Source organism: Kogia breviceps, chromosome 17 (assembly GCF_026419965.1).
Source record: "Kogia breviceps isolate mKogBre1 chromosome 17, mKogBre1 haplotype 1, whole genome shotgun sequence".
Lineage (NCBI taxonomy): Eukaryota > Metazoa > Chordata > Mammalia > Artiodactyla > Physeteridae > Kogia > Kogia breviceps.
The window spans coordinates 11,256,367-11,279,073 of NC_081326.1; the positions used below are offsets into that span (position 1 = coordinate 11,256,367).

Below are 22,707 nucleotides of genomic sequence, written 5' to 3' on the forward strand. Positions count from 1 at the left end.
AAATCTGGGTCAGTAGTAGGAAAGTTTGCAGAGTTAAGCTATGAAGTCACTATGTGGAAGAGAAGGGAAGGTCATCGTCTATAGATCATTAGATCCTCCCGTGGGCAGCTTTGTCTTCTGAGCCGCTCTCGGTTTTGTCCCACTTTGCCAGCCACTGTGGAGTTTAAGGGGAACGTTCCCTTTTATTTTTCTGATGTTGACTCAACCCTTTCTTCCACCTAATGGCTCCGCGGCTGACCTGGGGCTTTGTCTCTGCCCTGGGACATGTGGCCAGCGTGGCCTCGTCACTCTGGGCGACACCTGCTCTGTGGCTGCCCAGGGCACAGACACGCACATCCAAATTAGGATCGCTTGTCTGTTCCACACAGACCTTGGGCGCTTTCTCTCTTGTCTCCCCTCCCATTTTATGGCTGTCCGCATATCACTGTCTAAAGTCTTACAGCTAAAATGTACTAGCTGGAAAATATCAGTTGTTTTTTAAATTTAATTTAATTAATTTATTTTTATACCGCAGGTTCTTATTAGTTATCTATTTTATACATATTAGTGTATACAAGTCAATCCCAATCTCCCAGTTCATCCCACCTCCCCCAGCCCCAGGAAAACATCAGTTTAAGGTCTCGTCCTCTCTCTCCTCCCGCTCTCCTACTCCCATTGTGAACAGGCCCTGTGATGGGGCAGGAGTGAGTTGACAGCAGATGAACTGCTTTGACGTGAATGAGTGATCAGCAGGGAGCAGCATAATTGATGTCTGGCAAATGGAACCCTCTGGTGAAACTGTGTCAGCATCACACAGAGGGGTGATTAGTAAAGTTTAGAAACTTGACAGAACTACAAAACCGCAGAGTCCGGCAAAGGCAGAGTGTTACTGTTCTTGCTGCCAAGAGGGAATAAAGATGTCTTTTAGAGACGGCAAATACGAGTTTTCTTCCCAGAGATGCCGGGAAGCCTGCTTTTGAATTCCCAACTGCAGCTGCTTAAGCTCTGACGCTAGAGGAGCCCGAAGCTCCCAGAACTCCTCCCTGTTAATACAGAAACAGACATCACACATACACATTAAACACACATGTGTGTAATACAGACATGGACACCATGCATACATACATGTTAGTGCCAATATGGACATCAAACATACGTGCTAACACAGATACGGGCATCGTGCATACCTATCAAGTGCACATGCATGTTAGGTTTACATGCATGTTGATGCAAACATAGACATGAAACATGCATGCGTATTGATGCCGACAGTGCCGTCACACACATATGTTACACACGGATGCCGGCATGTTAATGCCAACACAGGCATCAGACCTGTTACTCACATGTTAATATAGACACAGTCATACATTTTAAGCATGCATGCACGTTAATACAAATACAGACATCGGGTGAGCAAACAAGGGCAGCAAAGCTTTCTCCTCTAACCTTGCTCCTTATTTCCTAAGACTTAATGATCTCCACTGACCTTTATTTAGATGCTTTATTAAAATTGACATTTTTTTTTGTTCAAGTCCCAACTACCTCAGGAACTGGGAGTGAAACTACTGGAGTTGCCATTTTTGACTACGAACACTTGAAAGTAAAAACTGGTAAGAACTTTGCCCATAAAATTTTTTTTTAATTCTCTCTCTTACCTTTCAACTAACTCCACCCCCTTTTCTTTAACCCTAATATTTAAAATTCAAGGAGTTACAGACTTAAGGAAAGGGTATGTACATAGAGACATTTTCTTTCTTTTCCCACATACATATAAAAAATATGAAGCAGTCTAATAAACTTGTTTTTGAGAATTCTCTACAAAAGCTTATTGAAATGCCATGAATCTTAATTGGCCATTTTCCTGCCCAAGTTAGTGACTCTTTATCAGTGATAAACGGTTATTCCCTTTCTTAGACATCTTCTTTACATTCTAACTCAATTTCATTGAGGTGTACTTTTTATTTAATAAAATGTGTACATTTTAAGGGTCTAGTTTGATGAGTTTTGACAAATCTATACCACAGGTACCCACCACCCCAGTCAAGATACGAAACCTTCCCACTTCTCCAGAAAGTTCCCTCATGCTGCTTCCCAGGCAATCCCTCCAGCCCCATCCCCAAGTAACCACTATTCTGCTTTCTACCTTCTTTGGCATCTTTATCCTGTCTTCTTCCCTAACTCTCAGCTAATGTGTGGGAAATGTCCCTCTCCTTGAGTCTGGTTCAATATCCTTCTTCCAGGCCTTCGTAGTGGAATAAATTGGCATTGAACTGCACATTTATGGTAACTTCTCTTTTTAAATTACATTATCCTTTGACATTGTTAAAGATAATAATAATAGAAACCAACACTTAAGTTCTACCTTAAATTTTTTTAAAGACTTTCCCATCATATTATCTAATGTGATCCTTACAACAGCTCTGGGAGGGATGGAGGCCCTGTGTTATTAGAGTCTAATCTCACAGAGAACTCAGAAAGGCCCAGACACGTACCAAAGACATGCAGCAAATCACAGAAAACCAGCTCTCTAGAATTTAATGAGTAAATAAGCCCTGATTTGGAGTGTCTGTGTGGTGTAACTACTCCGCCATGGCAAATGACGTCACTCAATCTGGAGTTGGGAAGACATGGGTATAGTGGCTCGTGTAAGCTGCAAGGAGCTTCAGCTGCACTGAAAAACCCGGTTTCTGAGCCCAAATCTCTTTCCGCCACTCCTTGCTGCCTCCCTATATGAGAATGAATCTTATCTCATATTTTAATTCTTTTAGGATAATTTGTTACCCTACAGTTATTTAATTTTCAAAAAATTGGGTCCGTACCTATAGCCTCTGTTGCAAATCCCTGCCTTAGGTATTGCTTCGCGAGCCATCAAACCCACACTGGGCCTGATTGATCCTCTGCACACCCTGTACATGCCTGAGCGGGTGATCGCCAACAGTGGCTTCGACGTGCTTTGGTAGGTACCCACGCCACCTGCAGGGGCTCTTTCGGTACTCGGTTGACAGACAGTATTTTACTGCTGAAAGCACTTGTTAAGCACTCGTTGATCGTGCTCCACAACAGCGCTGGCTTTGGCTGTCATTATCCCCTTTCCTGAGTGGCAAAGCTAAAGCGGTAAAGATGAGGTGAGGTCCTAGGTGAGCCGCAAACCTGCTGTTCGGGACGGACCGGCCCAGCCACGGCTGCAGCCGCGGGGACACAGGGAGAGGAGAAGCGGCAGCTGGCGGGCAGCATCTCAGACCCACAGCCCTGCCTCTGCTGCGCTAACCTGGGGGCGCCAGGGCTGCAGCCTCGGGCGCACGGCGGGGGCGGGAGCGCCCGCTGCCGGAGCCGGAAGGGCTCGCTGTCGGCACTTCACACGCATCGTCCCTTCACCACAGCGCTGTGCCACACCGAAAAGAAAACCGGGCGGGCGATGCTGAGCGGTTGGCCCAGAGTCACACCACGTGCTCCCCTGGCTTCGTCTGCCGCGCGCCAATGGCTCCCTCATCGGTGTTTCTGCCACAGGCCTCGCTCCCGAGCTCTGGGCGCCGCGTTCCAGCTGCATCACGGGGACCCACGGGCGCTTCACATTCACCTGGTCCAAAAGACCCTATTCCACCCATTTGCACATGCACGTTTCTTCTCATTTTAACATCTCTGAAATCAAGGCATATCGGTATATCTGTGGCATGGCAGTATGGTTTTCTTCCCCAGTGGTGCTTTTTTTTTTTAATGGTGCATCTTATAAAGCATGGCATCTTGAAGTTGATGAAATCTGACAAGTCTCTCAATCTGCCCACCCCTCACAGCTTCTCCTCCCGGGTCCCCTAGCTTAGCCAGCAGCACGACCCAGCTCGGGCTTCTCCCTCACCTCGTGCGCACCCGAGCCTGCCGACAGGGAGAATGGATGCCTAGAAGACTCAGGTGTCTGTCCCCCTCAGCAGTTATATGTCTTGTTATAAATCAATAATCAGACTTCCAGGTTTTACACGTAGCTTCTGTGAGCTCAGCTCAGGGAATCTGCCCCTTAGAGACAGATCTGATCTTGCGCCCAGAATCAAGATGCACAGCAGGGCAGAGGTTTAACTCTGCACCTTGGTGGGCTCATCAGCACCCCGTCCACCCCACGTGGACACCTCCTTCTTGCCTCGCCCAGATTTCCTGTTTAGAACCACACACCCATAGCTTTTGTCCACCAACTAATTCTTTTTGAAGTGCTAATACTTTTTCAAAGGATGTTATCTGCTTCACACATGCAGAAGAGAGTAAATTCTCTACTCTAAGACTGAAAACTCTAACTCATGCACAAAGTAGTTCATGTTATACTGTGTTCCCAACAAATCGTTGATCTAGATGATTGTGTTTATTCTCATCTCCTGCAGTCGATTAGCTAGAATTCATGGCAGGCCAGTAGGTAAAGGAAGCTCTGATGCTTTATTCTTAAAACAGTCAACCCTGAATTTAGGGCATGTAAGAAGAAAGAATTCGATTTTTTGTTCAGGCCAAGAATTAAGAATAATGGTGAATGATAAGTTTTACAAAGTGCTGGTACTTTACATATGTGAACTTAATTTTCACAGCAGCACCATGACGAAAGACATACTATGATGTTTCCCCATCTTAGAATCACAGGGAGGATGGTGACTCCCCTCAGGCCCACAGGGAAGGTCTGGTGCCAGAATTTACATCTGGGGGGGCCGACCCACTGCTCTGTACTCTTATAGGAGGCTAGTGTAACTGTGACCCTTCTTGGCTGGGTAATATGGTGTTTGACCAATGCAAGGTATAAAATGGTGAATATACTTTAGAGGGAAGTCATTTTTCAGATTCAGTGCTTTTCCTCATGACTTCAATGTTTAAAAATTCAACATCATAAAGATGTACTGGCACTAGAAAGGAACCATATGTAATCTTACACATACGGGTCAAAAACACTGTAGTGCTGTTAATGTCAACTTCACTGTGTTAATTTCTACAATAAGCAATGACTGTCGTGGACAAGAGGCTGATTAGTGAGATGAGTTGTGATTATCAGCACTACAAAGCATATCCACAGGGGAGTGAGTACCGAGCATTCTGGGACAGCGTGTGATGTGAATGGAGGAAAGGAGGAAAAGGATGCTTTCAACTGTGTATTTTAAATATTCCCTGTTAGTCACGCCCTGGAGTCCTACACTGCCCTCCCGTACCACATGCGGAGCCCCTGCCCTGCAAACCCCATCGCCCGGCCAGCCTACCAGGGCAGCAACCCCATCAGTGACATCTGGGCAGTCCATGCACTGAGGATCGTTGCTAAGTATCTGAAGAGGTAGGTCGCCCACAGGGGACGGAAACAGAACAGAAAAACCACTTTCCACCTTCCCGTGAAATGTGGCGCACCAGATCCGGAAATGTCCTGAGCAAGGCTGCTCACCAAAAATATCAGTCACTGTACATACGGAAGCACCAGACACCAGCAACCTCTGGAGGGGGCCCCATGAGGACAGATGAGAACTGGCTCCTTTGATCTGAAAAGGCAAAGATCATGAGGGGACAGCATAGGAGCCCATAATTTATGAAGGATGCAGGGAGAAGGTTTATTCATCAAAGCCTCAAAACCAAACCTGGGGGAGGGGAGATGTCCTTTGAGATCTGGCTACCAAGGGCAGAAATGAGAACCACGAGACAGATGTTGGCCCCGCCCCATGAGGCCCTGTCCAGAGGCACACGGGGTCGACCCATGAGCAAACGCACATGAGCTCAATTTGAGAAGTAAATGTGTAGAGATGTCTGTCCTGGGAGATATGAGAGCCTTCCTGAAAAGATTCCTGAAAGGTCTGGAAAGATTTATGCATGAAATAGCCAAAATAGACTCTTGAGAGAGAGCAAAGATATACTTAGAGATGAAAACTGATCCCTGAGACATTAAGACTTGTGCAAAGTCGAACTCCCCTTTGTATTTATACACAACGGAGGGCAAGAACAGGGCAGGTTAGGACTGGATGTGAGCACGGTGCCTCCTCCGGCCTGGAGGGAGAGGGGCCTAGGACAGCATTTTGTAGTAGAGGTAGGGGAGGGACACAGAACTATCTCCAGCTCGGAGCCCAGCAGGGAGGATTTGTCTGGGTAGAAGCAGATGCAGATGACGGCCAGCCAGGTGTCTGACGGGGACACAAGGCTTGGCATGGCAGCTGTGGGAGGTGAGGGGGCTAAATGGACTGAAGCTCCATCACCTGCTATCTCACCTTGTTATTTGGGAATAAGGAACGAACACTGGGTTTTGCAAAGAGACACAAGTGCCTAACTATTCCAGATGGAAGGAGGAAAAACGCTGTGGCACTTATATTTTATAGCAAGAACCCTTACTCTAGGCACGATCACACAAAACCATGTGGGAAGGGGTGCCCTTGGCTGTCTTAGGGTTCCTCCCTGGGGCAGGGTTTCCAAGCCTGGGAGCAGGAAGGCTGAGCTCCATCTGAAAGAGGCCTTTGAGAATTTGCTTTTCCACAGTGGCACTGAGGAGGAATGGAGCAACTAAAGGCTTGTCCTACAATAACATCCCACTTGCACAGTGATAAGTATTAAAATAACATGTGCAATTTCCACAGATACCAAAAGAGGTCCCCAGTGGGTCCGACTTGGGGTGGTATCACAGAGAGAAAGGTGTCTGGGCGGTTCATTTGGCCAGTAAGTAGCCCCAGGCGACAGGGACTCACTTCAGCAAACCAGCCTGGGCCCTGGGCCTTCTGAGTATGTGTTTACTCTGAGTCCACCCACAGCCGCAATCAAGGTCATTGACAAGTGAAGAAGAAGAATGAGTCTCAGGGCACTTTTCTTGAGCAGCTTTCATAGTCCAAGGGTCAGTGCTTTCTTCCCCTGGCACTTTTATCACATGAGCAGCCTGACAGCATGTTTATTATGCCTTTGCTCCAACTGCCGATGAGAAAATATGTTTCCCTTTGGTTTTCGTCTAGAAGACAAGGTGTCATTTGAATAACTTGCCTAATTTTTCTTCCTATCGAGTAGCATTTCTTTTTTTTCCAGATCTTTCCCTAAGGCGGCTCCTTATTCACTAGGAAATGCCAATGTAGATGTGTTGTTGTTAGGTATTTATATCATCCACAGGGCTGTCAGAAATCCTGATGATCTTGAAGCAAGGTCTAGTATGCACTTGGCAAGTGCTTTTGCTGGCATTGGCTTTGGAAATGCTGGTGTTCATCTGTGGTGAGCAAATTTGAGATTTTATTTCTTCACCTAAGCTACTGCCCTTAAATTGTTATAATGTTTATAATTTAGGACATGTGGTAAGATTTTCAGTATGTTATAGAAAGAAGATATTTAACTTAGTGTCCTATAATATTTTCTTAATTCAAATGCAGTTTGTCGGGTCACAGATTTTTTTTCTTTTTGGTAACAGCTTTTTTGAGCTATTAATTATTCACATGCTATAGAATTCACCCATTTAAAACTTTCAGTGGTTTTTAGTATATTCACAAAGTTGTGCTACCATTACCACTATCAATTTAGAACATTTTATCACCTTAAAGAGAAATCCTGTACCCCTTAGCTGTCGCCCACCAATCCTCCTATACCCCCAGGTCTTAAACAACTACTAATCTACTTTCTGTCTCTATGGATTTTCAAATTCCAGACATTTCGTATAAATGGAATCATGTAATATGTGATCTTTTCTGTCTGGCTTCTTTCACTTAGCATCATGTTTCCATGGTTCATCCCATGCACATATTAGTACTTGTTTCCTTTCTATTGCCAAGCAATTTTCCATTGCACCGACATACCACATTGTATTTATTCATTCATCAGATGATGGACATTCGTGTTGTGTCCACTTTTTTGGCTACTATGAATATCGCTGCTTGAATAATCATGTACAAGTTTACCTGGTGGACATATGTTTTTAATTTCTCTTGAGTATACATACACCTAGGAGTGGAATTGCTGGGTCATATGGTAACTCTGTTTAAATTTTGAGGCGCTGCCAGGCTGTTTTCCACAGTGGCTGCACCATTTTACATTCCCACCAACAGTGGATGAGGGTTCTGATTTCTCCACATCTTCATCATGTGTCATGGGTTTTCTGGGGGTTCTTTTTTTGTGCGGTACGCGAGCCTCTCACTGTTGTGGCCTCTCCCGTTGCGGAGCACAGGCTCCGGACGCACAGGCCCAGCGGCCACGGCTCACGGGCCCAGCCGCTCCGCAGCACGTGGGATCCTCCCGGACCGGGGCACGAACCCGCGTCCCCTGCATCGGCAGGCGGATTCTCAACCACTGCGCCACCGGGGAAGCCCTGTCATGGGTTTTTAAAACGTCAAACGCAGGATTTTTTTTCTCCTAATCTCTCTCAAAAAGAAGGGGATTAGAATACTTGTCAATAGCCAGAATTAGTTTTTTGATCAGAACTTTATTGGCATGTTGCCTTAAACTTGAAAACCAGTGACCACGGAGAATTAAGAGTTGGCCTTTGCTAGGGGAGCGCAATGAAATATTCACCCTCAAACTCTGCTGCTGGGAGGAGCATAGATGGGTACCACCTTTCTCAGAAGCAACTGAACAAAATCTGCCCAGAGCTTGGAAAATGTTTATACCCTTTGCCCCACTGATGTTACTTCTAGAAATGTAGCCTAAAGAAATAATCATGATATGATCAAAGAATATCCTTCTAAGGATATTCACCTAAAAGTTACTTATAACTGAAACATTTAGGAACAACCTGAATTCCCAACAGTTTGGGAATGGTTAACTGAAGTTTAGTACTCAAAGAATAAAATATCTATTAAAATAATATTTTAGAAGAATAGAAAATGATATGGGGAAATGTTTATAAAGAATATTAAGTAACAAAAGCAATGTCAAAAACAGTGCACAGGGGCTTCCCTGGTGGCGCAGTGGTTGAGAGTCCGCCTGCCGATGCAGGGGACGCGGGTTCGTGCCCCGGTCCGGGAAGATCCCACGTGCCGCGGAGCGGCTGGGCCCGTGAGCCATGGCCGCTGAGCCTGTGCTCCGCAACGGGAAAGGCCACAACAGTGAGAGGTCCGCGTACCACAAAAACCAAAAAAAAAAACCAAAAACAAAAACAAACAAAAAAAAAAACAGTGCACAATACGATCATAAATTAAACATATGCATAAGAAGATTAGAAGCAAATATTCTATAATGGTTATCTTGAGGAAATAGGATTATGGATCATTTTTCCTTTTTACAAAGAATCTATATAACTGTTAAAATAAAAGAAATCAAACTAAAATATTGGCTATTGTTAGAAAGGTACTTTGAAAGTTACATGAACCCTTTCACATCACGGAAGCATGCTAAGCAATATTTTTCTGAATACTATGAAGCCCGAAAACAGTAAAGCACGTCCCTAAGTATCCAACAGCTCAGAGAACCGATAGCTTCTGAGCTGCCTCGTGAGAGATGACAGGCATGGGGCACCTCTTTTTGGATAATCATACAATTCTCCAAAATACTTCATCTGTCTATGAAATGTAAATCTTTTAGCAAATAAAAACAAAGTCATCCAATAACCCACATTAATAGACTTACAGACCATTTTACTATTGTGAAACATTTCACTTTCAATATATTAACTGTAAATATATTAACTTGTCACAATGTGTATCTTCTGGGTCATCTACTAAATTATCATATTGTCCTATTTGCTCACTAACAATTCGAGAGGATAAAGAGTTTTCCCATTAAAACCAACCAAAAAATCCCCACAAATAAAAACGAAAATGCCTTTTCTGGATAGCCTTTCAGGCTGAAACAATCACGTATGAGTCAACTCCCATTAGTACATAGCATTTAAAAGAAGGTATCAATCATTGGCAAGACAGATCACTGGCGGAACAAGCTTGCATGTCTAGTGCAGTACATCTTGGCGCATGAAATTCCCACCGACATCTTCCGCTTGTGAAGGAACACACTGCCAAGGCAGTGCAGAGCAGGATAGAAAATGCATACCCTGAAGATTATTAAAGGAACTTCAAAGTGAATTCTTGGTTTCTTCGAGTCATCAGCTTAACCAATGTGCTTGGCCAGCAACTTAAGCATCAATACTTTTTAACAGCATGCTATTCTATGAGCATTTGAATTCTAACATTTCAGAACTTTTGTGAATGAAAACACCAAATATCAACTGCATAATAATGTATGCTCATAGGAATCAAAGAGAACAGAATGTCTAACTTTGTGGGTTAATAATATTGTCAAGAGACTGTGAGAGGCTCTCCCATAGAGTACTGTTAACTTGAATTTCTGATATCTGTATGTCAACATAAGGACTTTCTTTCTTTTCTAGCCATGGAATGTCTTACCCAATTTCAGGCTTAGTGAAGACATATAAAGCAAAGGATTATAATGTGGATCACCCACTGGTGGTAAAATCATAATAAATTCTTTAATTTAGTCTTAGATTCCTCTCAGTTGCCATAAATGTGTTTGTTAATTCTTGATTGCTTGGACTGCAAGGTAAAGTAACTTAATACCTAGAAGATGCATGTTGAAGACTGGCTTTGCCACGTTGCTCACCATGTTTCCTTCCTCCCCAGCCCCATGGCCTGTCTGTGGTACTCACGTCCCCAGCAGTGTTCACCTTCACGGCGCAGATGTCTCCTGAGCACCACCTGGAGATGGCAGAAATACTGGGTATGAACCGTTAATCATACAGCTGTGAACCACATATGTGGAGCCTTTCCTAGGATGCTTCTGAAGATAAACCATAAAGAATAATACCAAAAATACTGCTTGGGATAATTCAATAATAAAATGTCAGTGACCTGCCCAAATTCCTATCTAGCACTAAAATTCTGTAATTTTGTGTTTCTAAGAGTCTATTAGCAATGAAATGGAACCAAGTACTGCTTACATTAAGTTTACAGCAATAATATTTCCACTGTTTTCATCCCCAAGGAAAGTGAAACTGTTTATATACTGTTCATGTTATATATGGTTTTTGTTTTGTTTCATAGGAACTAAAAATGAATCTGAATCAGGAAGTAACAGTAAATTCCCAGTTATAGAGAACCTAAACAACTAGAAACTTTATAAAAAGTTCCCCAAAGAAGTTATCTGTTTGCTGTTTTGTAGGATAAATAATGTCTGTAATAATATACCCACAGTGCCTTTTAAATCTTACAAGAAATACAGTTACATTTAGGGTCACTTTAGTGTTAAGTAAAATACTGGTATTTTTCTAATACAAGAATTCTTTTAAGTAAACTTAAGTATTCAATTAACTTTTAAAACATCTATTCCCCTACTTGTTTTAGAAAGGGAAGAGCTAAAAAGAAAACTGCATTATGCTCCTCTAGCTCGAGCCGTTGGAGAGCGTAGTTCCGAGAAGGTAGGAACGACACAGATATCCTTCCCAATGTGTTGCTCTACCTCCACCTCCCTCTGCTAGATTTCCCGGCATGTACTGCCAGAGACATGGTGCCTACTTTTCCAAGGATCTTGTATCCCTTTTTCCCTTTTGGACTGGGGATACTGTTCAGCTCTATGTTGGGACTCAGATCCTTTGTAAATATGCAGTGGAAACAGGCAGGAGCCCAAACAGTAGGCTAGATGCATGGTAAATGGGAAAATTTCAGAGAGCCTAAACCTAACATTCCAGGCCACCAACAAAACTACTGAGGAAGCAAGGCCTCTATTAGACAAAACCCAGGCCAGAGGAACTACCGATACTTTCCTCTTGCATAGGAACTTTTGGTTAATATTATTCCATATTTAGCCATTAAACATTTTTGTTTTGTTTTCATTTTTACTGGAGTAGAGTTGATTTACAATGTTGTGCTAGTTTCAGGTGTACAGCAAAGTGAATCAGTTATACGTATACGTATATCCAGTCCTTTTTAGATTCTTTTCTCATTTAGGTCATTACAGAGGATTGAGTAGAGTTCCCTGTGCTATATAGTAGGTCCTTATCAGTTATCCATTTTATACATAGTAGTGTATATATGTCAGTCCCAATCTCCCGATTTATCCCTCCCCCACCTTATCCCCCGATAACCATAAGTTTGTGTTCTACATCTGTAACTCCATTTCTGTTTTGGAGATTAGTTCATTTGTACCCTTTTTTAAATATTCCACATATAAGCGATATCATATATTTGTCTTTCTCTGACTTACTTCACTCAGTATGGCAATCTCTAGGTCCATCCAAGTTGCTGCAAATGGCATTAAATATTTTGATTCCCTATGTAATCTTGGATAGTCTTAGCTTTATACCAATGTATTCTCTTTCCTACCTTCTCTTCTTTTCTAAAACACTTCGTAGGAAAACCTGGAGCTTTGCATGGCAGCAATCCTGGGAACATAAGGACCTCATAAACCCCGTATCTCGTGTCACCCTCCACTTAATCCACATTTGAGCTGCCGCTGTGTAACACAGACTGGCCTTGTCGGGCAAGTTCTACCTGCCATCTGGCTGCTCTCCCAACTAGCTCTGTGTCTGGTTCTATTTATACCTTTTCCTGGATAACATAAAAGGTCGCTGTCAGAGAAGAGAAAGGCTAAAACTGATTTAATACAATGCTGCAGTATGGAGTGAACCTTACCTTCTAGTCTCTTTTTGACCTATGCAGAGAAAGTGGACTTGGACTACGGCGTGAGGCGCTCTGGATAATAAATAACGCTACCTTCTGTTTACAGACCGCGGGACGTCCCGGCGATGAGTGTATCCAACCAGAATAGATGGGGGTGTGGGGCATGGGTGCTGAGGCTTTGGGATTGAGTCCCTTCCTCTGGGAACTTTTAATGCTTTTGTGTATTAATTAGTAATTATGTCCAAATTCTGCCCTTACAAATCTCCAACCCCTGGCAACCTTCTTCCTCATTCACCTATATCATTATTATCTACGTGTTAAATACTGCTTTCTAAGAGTCTCCTCATTCTTAATTCTGCCTGACAGGTTGTATAATATATATTTAGAGGGGCTGCCCTTTGGCAACAGAGTCCAAAACAGTTTTCTAGCTAAAGAGAGGAAATATACTCCTTCCCTGGCCACACCTAATCCATTTTTGTCATTTTCCTCCTTTTTTGGCAGTTAACGTTGGGAGTTTTTTGAACTTCTGTAGACCCTTGCCTCACAAAGTGTTTGCAAAGGGTTTGTCTTCTTCTCCTAAGCTGTCGCCTTGAGAAAGGCCATTGAATGTGTAGACCTCTAGATGTCAGCAAATTCCAAGCCTTGAAAGTTACATAAGCTGTGTTTTCTCCTACAGATGCTCATTCCTTCTCATCCAAACACCAGCCTTCTTTCTTGGTTTCCTTCCTGGGCCCCTTTTCTGGGCCGTTTCTCTTCTTCCCACCACACGGAGGGCAAGCAGCCCACTGGAGAAGTGAGAGCCCAGTTAGCCCCCCTCGCCACTCTGCGACTTCTCTATGGAGGCTCTGGGGGCTCCCAGGATGGCCTGTCTCCCGCGGGGCTGACAGCTGAGCCGGCCTCCCGGCTGGGGGCACAGCGGTGCCCTTGTCTCCAGTGTGAGGGGCTGGCAGTAGGTTATGTATTCAGCTATCTTGTGACTGAATCACACCCAGGGCCAGCTTCCTCCCCTCTACAGTCGGTGCTTTGTGTCTTCCAGGAGCCGACACCCGCACTGCCAGGATCCCAGATGCTGGGCCTATTCTGGCAGACACGCTGCGGAAATTCTTATTCGATCTGGATGTGGATGATGGCCTAGCTGCCATTGGCTACTCCGAGGCCGATATCCCCGCATTAGTGAAAGGCACACTGCCCCAGGTAAGAGACGCAGCCCGTCCTCACTGCCTTCTGAGAAGCACCAGGCTCCAGGACACACACGGCCCATTGGGGGCATCTCAGGGAAGGAGACGACAACCCAGGTCCCCCCCCCCCGCCCCAGGCAGCAGCTCTCCGCTTCCCCAGGGGGGAAGGGGCCAAGGCTCCCTCGCCTTTATATTCTTCCATTAAACTGTGGCTTACGTGAAGCTTTGACGATGTAATGAAAGGATCCTTTATAAAAATTTAAGGCAAAAACAACCAAGTTTATCTTGAGTATAGCAGAATTTCCCTTTTCTCCATTCCTGCTCTTTTAAGAGTCCCCTATAAAACTATGTGAAGCTATTCCAAAAGGGCCACTAATATTATTTTCCATTATAAAGAGTTACAAATTCTACTATTTTGTGAAGAACAGACATGGCTTTTAAGTTAAGATGATTACAAAATCACTTTTTAAACATATTTGGGAGATTAGATATTTTATACATATACATATGTATACTTATGTGTGTCACTTTGAGTCTTATTTCATTTATTTACATGCTCCTAAAGAATTTAAACTGAAAAAAAAAGAATTTAAACTGAGCAGCTATCATTTATATGGTAGAATTATAATAGATGTAAAGTTTCCCCTCTCAAGGTTCTCATGAAAAGAGTTTATCCCCCACTGGACTTCTCTTCCATTTAGGATCAGATACCCTTGTGTTATAGCACCAGAGCCAAATAGGCCAAGACCCTGTTTGCTGTAATTCACCATAAAACAGAGAGCTCAGAGCCAGGAGATGACACCATGCTCACCAGGCCCCGAGCGCTCACTAAGTCCTCCTGTCTGAAATGTGAAAGGCAAGGGTCACTTAAACACTATGAGGATATTCGGAAAAGACAAAAACTCTAATTTGAAAAGGTACGTGCAATGCTCATAGCAGCACTATTCACAATAGCCAAGACATGGAAGCAACCCAAGTGCCCGTCACCAGATGATTGGCTTAAGAAGATGTGGTATATATACAATGGAATATTACTCAGCCACAAAAAAGAATGAAATATTGTCATTTGCAGCAATGTGGATGGACCTAGAGAATATCATACTAAGTGAAGTAAGACAGAGAAAGACAGATATATGATATCACTTATATGTGGAATCTAGAAAACATTACAAATGAGTCTATATACAAAACAGAAATAGACTCACAGACATAGAAAACAAACTTATGGTTACCAAAGGGGAAAGGGAAGGGGGGGGATAAATTAGGAGTATGGGATTAACAGATACTAACTACTCTATATAAAACAGGTAAGCAATAAGGATTTACTGTACAGCACAGGAGAATATATTCAGTATCTTGTAATAACCTATAACGGAAAATTATCTTTAAAAAAGTACATATATATAACTGAATCACTTTGCTATACACCTGAAACTAACACAATATTGTAAATCAACTATACTTTTTAAAAAATTAATTTATTTATTTGGCTGTGTTGGGTCTTCGTTGCTGCGCGCAGGCTTTCCTAGTCGCGGCGAGCGGGGGCTACTCTTCATTGCGGTGTGTGGGCTTCTCATTGTGGTGGCCTCTCTTGTTGCAGAGCATGGGCTCTAGAGCGCAGGCTCAGTAGTTGTGGCGCACGGGCTTAGTTGCTCCGCGCGGCATGTGGGATCTTCCCGGACCAGGGCTCGAACCCGTGTCCCCTGCACTAGCAGGCAGATTCTTAACCACTGCACCACCAGGGAAGCCCTATACTTCTATTTTGAAAAAACAACAACAAACAAACACTATGAGGATAAGGCAGTTCTCCCCACAATTAAGGCATTCATGTATCTATCCCTGACATTGGAACAGAGTTAACAGCTAGAATATCCACTCACACAGCATCCTGCTTACCACAGTGGCAGGACTTCCCTCAGCCCACTTCAGTTAAGCAAAGGCCTCAAACTGGCTTCTTCCCCACTTAGCAAGTACTTAGAATGCTGAAAACCTCACCACTCATATAAGATAGTATTTGTGTGGACTGGGTTCACAGACTTACCTGTCCATAGGAGCAAGTTAAATAACAGCAATGAACAAAGTAATTTAAGGCACTAGGGAATGGTGGGGACTTCAGTGAACTGGAAAACACATGACCCATCTCATTGGGTGAGCAGCTTTTCAGCTACAATTTATTATCACCAAGCATAAATTCAGTTCCCAGTGTTGGTAGAACTTGCATTTTTAAGAAAAATCAGCAACTGAGATGTTTGTGTTGAATTCCCTGACTTCCCAATGTACAAACAAAACATGGCCCATGGGCCACCAGTTTCCCTGATTTGGGGTCAGGCCCAGTGGGCTCAGTTGCATCCAAAAATATAAATGAATGAGAAAAAGAGGAATCTCAAAGTATAGCAGAGACACTAGTTCTAGCCCACAGTCCTAACCTGTAAGTCGAAGGGACTAAATAAAAAATATGACCATCACAATCATGTTTTCCAAACCTATTAAAGTTCCATGAAGGTGGGAGCCTGTCTGTTTTGCTCATCTATCTTCTATAGCACCTAACCCGCGCTAGTGAACATGTAAAGGAGCTCATTCCTGCAACCGTCTCCTCTTAAATCTTCTGTCTTTGTTTTTGAGCAATTTCCTTAGACTTAATAGGACTCAGCCAATGAAAAGGAGCCATGAAAGCCTGTCCAGGAATACCAGAGACCAAGTGGTCACCACGATTTTGATGTAGCCTCTGGCTCTTATAGCATGGTCCCAGCAAGAGTGTCCACTCTTCAGGGGGTCCTCTGAAAAGTTCAGCTTGTTTGTCCCAGGAAAATGTTCAGGCATATGTGTTTATCAACCTCCAAGAATGGTATTCATGAGTTTCAGATAAAACTGGATGACATTCTTGGCCACTTAATTGCTGTGGCAATGCATCTTCCAGCCATCGGCACACACTGGCAGGTGTGGACGGTTTCAATTCTACTTTACTCAGGCTTCCACTTTCAAAAGCTGCTCCAAACAGCGACAGATCCAGACCAACACTTGAGATCATCCTCTATAACAGCAAGTTAATTAGGTATCGTTCTGAATGCCTCAGTGCACGTGTCATACTGGGAAATCACAGATAGCAGACCCTTAATTAGACAAAACTAACTTCTTAGTTTCACAAAGGATGCAGGGTAAATTGAATCTTTCTAATGCAAGTCATGTCTATAAAGTAGGAAACCAGGATTTCCTCAAGCTATGTTCATAAAGCAGCCCCAAGGTGGATGCTGCCTTTTTTCCCTTTGATCATGTTTTCACAATTAGGAGAAACAGTTAATTTAATTCACTGGCACTAGTTCAGTTTTGATGTCAATATGCAGATTTATATGCATATATGGGGAAGGGGAGGAGTAGTCATAGGACTTTAGAAGGAATATTGGAAATAAGCTTGTCTGTTTTGCAGTTGAACTACTGTTGGGTTTTTGTTTCTTTTCTTTTTTTTTTTAGTGAACATTTTACAGGAATGCTTTGGCAACTTCAGAATTTTACACGTGCAGCAGACAAATCTTCACTTATTAGTATTACAGGATTTAAGGTAGTGAGAGGGATATACTCTTCCTGCAAAGAACAGCACCAGAAAGGATATTTCATGCAGTCAGCATCTGATAAAGCTTCTTTTATGTTCGGCAAAGAGGGATCGGTTTTCTCTGCAACAACCAGGCCAGTATTCTTAACCAAACACCACAGCCCATACTGGTGGCGGCAAACAGCAGCCCTGTGTACAGAGGTTTCCAACTGCCATAGCCGGGCTGCTCAGGGAGCAGGCAAGAGTAAATTAATCTTCCAGGCTGGATTTCTGAAACCTCTGGAAAGAAACGTTTCCACTTCCCGACAAAACATTTCATTACCGAGGAGAGCTGTCTACCAAAATGAGCACTTCCACTCGCTGGCAGACAGGCCCGCTGAAATGTTATTTTATGAATGTGCTAAAAGTAGTAGCCTGAATTTATTTCAGTGCCCACGTTAATCAGTTGTCCTTCGGTCTTATGTGTCTATAAATAACAGCACGGTGCGGAACACATCTGAATCCTGAGAGGTTGGCTTTTACATGGCACAAGTGATAACGTGCAAGGATATATCACAAACTTTACGCCTTTGCCCCTGTTGAACCCATCGCTGGGGGTTAGAAATGTGAAAGAGAAACTCACCTCGGCCTGGCCCGAGCTGAGAGTCCTGAACTACCTCATGCGAGATGCACAGGGCTGTTTTAAGGGCGCTTGAGCTCATCAGATAAGACTCTCTGCCATTATAAACAGAATGATGTGGCAACTTCGGCCATAGCAGATACCGAACCTCCGTTCTGGACCTGCCACAAATGTGTGCGTAAGTCACCGTGAACAAGTCTCTGCTTTGCTATGGATTTTCAAAAGTCTTTAGGGTGTCTACAAGACGTGCTGGGATGTGAAGCTTCACCTTGGCTTCACCCAAACTCTTCAGCATCGTCTCCCCACCCTTCTCCCATCTGTCCATCCATTCTTCTTTTTTAAGTGGCGGTAAAACAGACCTGACATAAAATTTACTACTTTAATCATTTTTAAGTGTACAACTCAGTGCCATTAAGCCCATTTTACAGGGTTGTGCAACCATCATCGCTATCCATTTTCAGAACTTTGAAATCATCCCCCAAAGAAGCGCTGCTCTATCGCTAAGTGGTGAACAGTAACTCTCCACTCTCCTCTTCCCCCAGCCTCTGGGAACCTCTATTCTACTTTCTATCACTGTGAATGTTCCTACTCTAGGTACTTCGTGTAAGTGGAATCATACAGTATTTGGCCTTTTGTGTCTTCACTTAGCACAATGTCCTAGATGTGTCAGAATTTCGTTCCTTATTATGGCTGAATAACATTTCATTGTACAGATGGGCCACGTTTTGTTCACCCATTCATCTGCAGACGGACACCTGGGTTGTTTCCCCCCTTTGGCTATTGTGAATAGCGCTGCTGTGAACATCAATGCACAAGTATCTGTTTTAGTCCTTGCTTTCATTTCACTGGGGTAGATACCTAAGGAATAGAATTGCTGGATCACAGGGTAGTTCTGTGTTTAACTTTTTGACAAACTATCAAACTATTCCCCGTAGTGGCTGCACCATTTTACATTCCCACCAACAATGCACGAGGCTTCCAATTTCTCCACATCTTCACCAACACTTGTTATTTTCCATTTTTTGCATCGCCATTCTAATAGGTGTGAAGTGGTAACTCGTGGGTTTAACTTGCACTTTCCTAATGACAATGAGCATCTTTTCACATGCTGATTAGCTATTTATATATCTTTTCTAAAGAAACATCTATTCACGTCTTTTACCTATTTTTTTTGGGGGGGGGGTTGTTTGTTTTCGGTATGCGGGCCTCTCACTGCTGTGGCCTCTCCCGTTGCGGAGCACAGGCTCCGGACGCGCAGGCTCAGCGGCCACGGCTCACGGGCCCAGCCGCTCCGTGGCGTGTGGGATCCTCCCGGACCGGGGCACGAACCCGCGTCCCCTGCATCGGCAGGCGGACTCCCAACCACTGCGCCACCAGGGAAGCCCCTCCTTTGCCTGTTTTTGAGTTGAGTTGCTTGGGGGTTTTTGTTATTTAGTTGTAGCAATTATTTGTATATTTTGTATATTAATCCCTTATCAGATATATGATTTGCAAATATTTTCTCCCATTCTATGAGCTGTCTTTTCACTCTCTTAGTAGTGTTCCTTGATGCATAAAAGTTTTTAATTTGATGTAGTCCAGTTTATCTATTTTTTCTTTTGTTGCCTGTGTTCTGGTGTCATAACCGAGAAATCACTGCCAAACCCAAAGTCATGAATATTTTCCCATTTTCTTCTAAGAGTTTTAAGGTTTTAGCTCTTACATTTAGGTGCGTTTAAAGTTAATTTTTGTATACATCCTTCCTTTTTATTCTTCCGTTTACCTGACAAGTACTTACTGATGTCTTACTATATACCATGAATTGTGTGTGATACGGTTTAGAAAATAAAGTCCCTTCCCTCCCTCGTGGAGCTTACGTTCTAGTGAGGAAGACAGACAATGGTCATCTAATCAAATCTACAAATAAGATACAAGTGAAATCGTTTCAGATAATGATTAGTGGTCTGGAGGAAACCTGGGTAACGAGATGGTGATTTCGCATGGGACAGTGTGGCGGCAACTCCAGCGAGTGTGGTCAGGGAAGGCCTCTGATTGGCGGTGGAGGCAGCCAGGTGGGAGGAGCAATCCAGGCAGTGGGGAAAGGCCCTGGGATAGGGTGAAGATTCGCATCTTCATGGGACTGAAGGGGGACCGTGGGTCTAGGCGAGATGAGCGGGTGGGAGAAGAGTCAGAGCTGGGGTTAGAGGACACGGCTTTGTGCTAATTGCAGGGGGACATCATCAGAGGGTGTTCGGCAAGGGAACGGTGTGATCAAACTTGCAATGCGGAAAAATCGCTCGGGCTGCTGCGGGGAGAAGGACCTCTAGGGGGCGAGAGTGGAGCGACAGTGGAAACAACTCGAAGAGGCCTTTCAAGTAGGACAGGAGCATGAAGGGACTAGGACAGGTTGTGACGGATCGGGAGGTGAGAAGTGGTCGGATTGGCGATTTAATGTGCAGGTAGATCCGACAGACTTGCTGATGGATGGAGCTTGTAGGGAAGGCAAAGAGGAATCCAGGATGACTCCTAGGTTTTTCCCTGAGTGACTGGGTGGCATTTCTGAGAGAAGGAAAAATGGAAGGTGGCAGTAACCACTGGGCCCCTGTCCGCCACGTGGGGCGCTGGGCACAGCCCTGCCCCATGGTGCTTCGCCCTCCTCCCAAGTGTCCTATACAGATGCTCGTCACAGAAAACGGACCCAGGGGCCCACAAACATGCAACCGAAACACTGGTACGTTTCCTAATTTCATTTAGGCGGGGAAATTGGGGGATTAAGGAGCCACTGACGGGAGTGTCAACAGCAGTAGGAGGTGCTGGTGTCTCTGCTGACTTGACTCAATACTCCCTGGGGAGAGTAAGGAAATCACTGGATTCATTTGGGAAGGTAGAGATAAAACCTTAGTTAATATTTTTTTTTTTAAAAGAGTCACTTGCCACCCATAGCCTGAAAGTTAATGTCCCAGTGAAGTCCTCTGTGATATACACGAAGTCCAAGTTGCGAAATATACGGTCTTTGAAGCCAAGGATGACCCCGTTCTGTCCTCCCTGGCTGCACATGTGCCTGGGGCAGTGCCCTCCACACAGGGAGAGCCTGGCAGGGGCACCTGACTGGCGTGGTTTGGTCATTGTAGGAGGTGTTTTTCCTGAGGCTGGTTGGGTTCTGTACATTAGAGCAGAATGCTATTCTCGGGATCTCAGGCAAGAGTAACGGCTTTGAAAACTTCGCAGGAAAAGAGGCGTCACTTGATAAACTTCTGAGTTGGGAATCAGCTAGTAAGAAGCAAACAAGGAATATGATTTTTAAAGCTGTGACTATTAGCAAGTCACTGTTTCTCATGACTGCGTTAATTGACATACCTAGTAGCTTTTACAAACTGTCTTTGCAAAGCCCTGAGTAATTCTTTGTGTTTACTGTTTCAGGAAAGGGTCACCAAGCTTGCACCACGCCCTCAGTCAGAAGAGGATCTGTCTCTTCTGTTCGAAGCGTCAATGAAACTGTATTAATTTTCATTTTCACCGAAAGAATTACCATTGGCCATCGTAATTCTGAAAACAGAAGTTGATCTAGCAAGAGCTTTGTCTTTTCACCTCCACACGTAACTTCCCTGTTACCAGCCTGAATGTGATATAATTTTATCCTGTAGAAGATTCCCTGATGCTCCAGGTCCAGCTACTTCCATAGAACACGCTGGACAAATGCCCACCATGCTGGACCCTCAGCCAGACTTCAGAGGGCCATGTTCCTGCCCCAAACCCTGCACATTACCCCTGTATCAAAGGGGCACACACTCAGTATCTACCAAAAATATTAATGTGTATATCCTATGCCCAGTAATCAACCCCACATCTAGAAATTTATCCTATAAAATACCAGCACAAGTGTGTAAAGAAATATGGCAAGGATGTTTCTGGCAGCGCATTTTCTAATAATAAAAAATTTGAAAGAACTTAAGTATTCATTAATATATAGATAAATAAATCATAGTATATTAAATAATGGAATGAAGTACGTCCATGATAAACTGCTAAGTGGAAAAGAGTAAGTTGCAGGACAGTTATACATTAATATGGTCTGATTTTTACTTTTTAGATTATATATAAATATACACCTATATATATATATATATCTAGAAAGAACGTTACACATCAAACTTAAAAGGGATCACTGAAGAAATGGAATTTGGAGGATAGAGAATTAAGAGAAAATGTTTACTTTGTATTTTATACTTTCACTTTTCATTTTACAAACATCTGCAAACATCTGTTTGCATTTGTTACAATAAGCATGTATTTTCTAATTCTAAAAGAGGAAGAGAAAAGAAAGAAAATATCACTTTGCTGTTTTAGGTCAGACTCATAAAAATACTAGTACCTAATATTTAAAAGGTAAAAACAAATCCAAAGGGGTAAGATATTAGAGATGCATCCTCTGGTGGAGCAATCGTTCTTTGGAGAAGAACACAAACAACCTCCATGGTAATTCCGTCTTTGGAAAATGGTTCTGGTGCTCAGAGTAGACTAATTCAAAAGCAAGCCGTTTTGCGGTTCGCAGACTTCAGGACGCAAGTTGAATCCCGGTAGCCGGGTCACCTGCCTCCTGTTATTCCCAGCCTGCTGGAACGCCTACGCTCGCTCGTTTTCCCTCACAGTGGCGAGCGCACTGCTCGAGCTTTGGCAGTCTAGATCTCAGCGTACTTGCCGATTTATCCACATTTTAAACTGGATTAAAGTTTTAATCAGAAAGTATATCAAGTAGAGTATATAATTACATATATAATTATATGTAATTACTGAGCATAGGACATATGCATATATAGTATATAATTACATATTATAGTATATAATTATATAAAGTATATAATTACATCAGGATTT

The 22,707-nt window shown here is 43.5% G+C and overlaps 1 protein-coding gene across 5 annotated transcripts in view; it reads left to right on the top strand.

Annotated features, from left to right (window-relative positions):
- The window catches only part of ADHFE1 (alcohol dehydrogenase iron containing 1), a 32,784-nt gene extending 11,005 nt beyond the window's left edge, over positions 1-21,779 (top strand). For 3 of the 5 annotated variants that reach the window (XM_059042610.2, XM_067017411.1, XM_067017408.1), the window contains exons 7-14: positions 1,515-1,592; positions 2,833-2,938; positions 5,120-5,272; positions 7,069-7,167; positions 10,265-10,343; positions 10,515-10,611; positions 13,546-13,703; positions 21,253-21,779. In XM_059042610.2, coding sequence (XP_058898593.1) covers positions 1,515-1,592; positions 2,833-2,938; positions 5,120-5,272; positions 7,069-7,167; positions 10,265-10,343; positions 10,515-10,611; positions 13,546-13,703; positions 21,253-21,336 — 854 coding nt within the window. In that variant the 3' untranslated portion in view covers positions 21,337-21,779. The remainder of the gene's footprint in view (positions 1-1,514; positions 1,593-2,832; positions 2,939-5,119; positions 5,273-7,068; positions 7,168-10,264; positions 10,344-10,514; positions 10,612-13,545; positions 13,704-21,252) is intronic. The other 2 variants (XM_067017410.1, XM_067017409.1) reach the window with 1 other exon arrangement.
- The last annotated feature ends 928 nt before the right edge of the window (positions 21,780-22,707 follow it).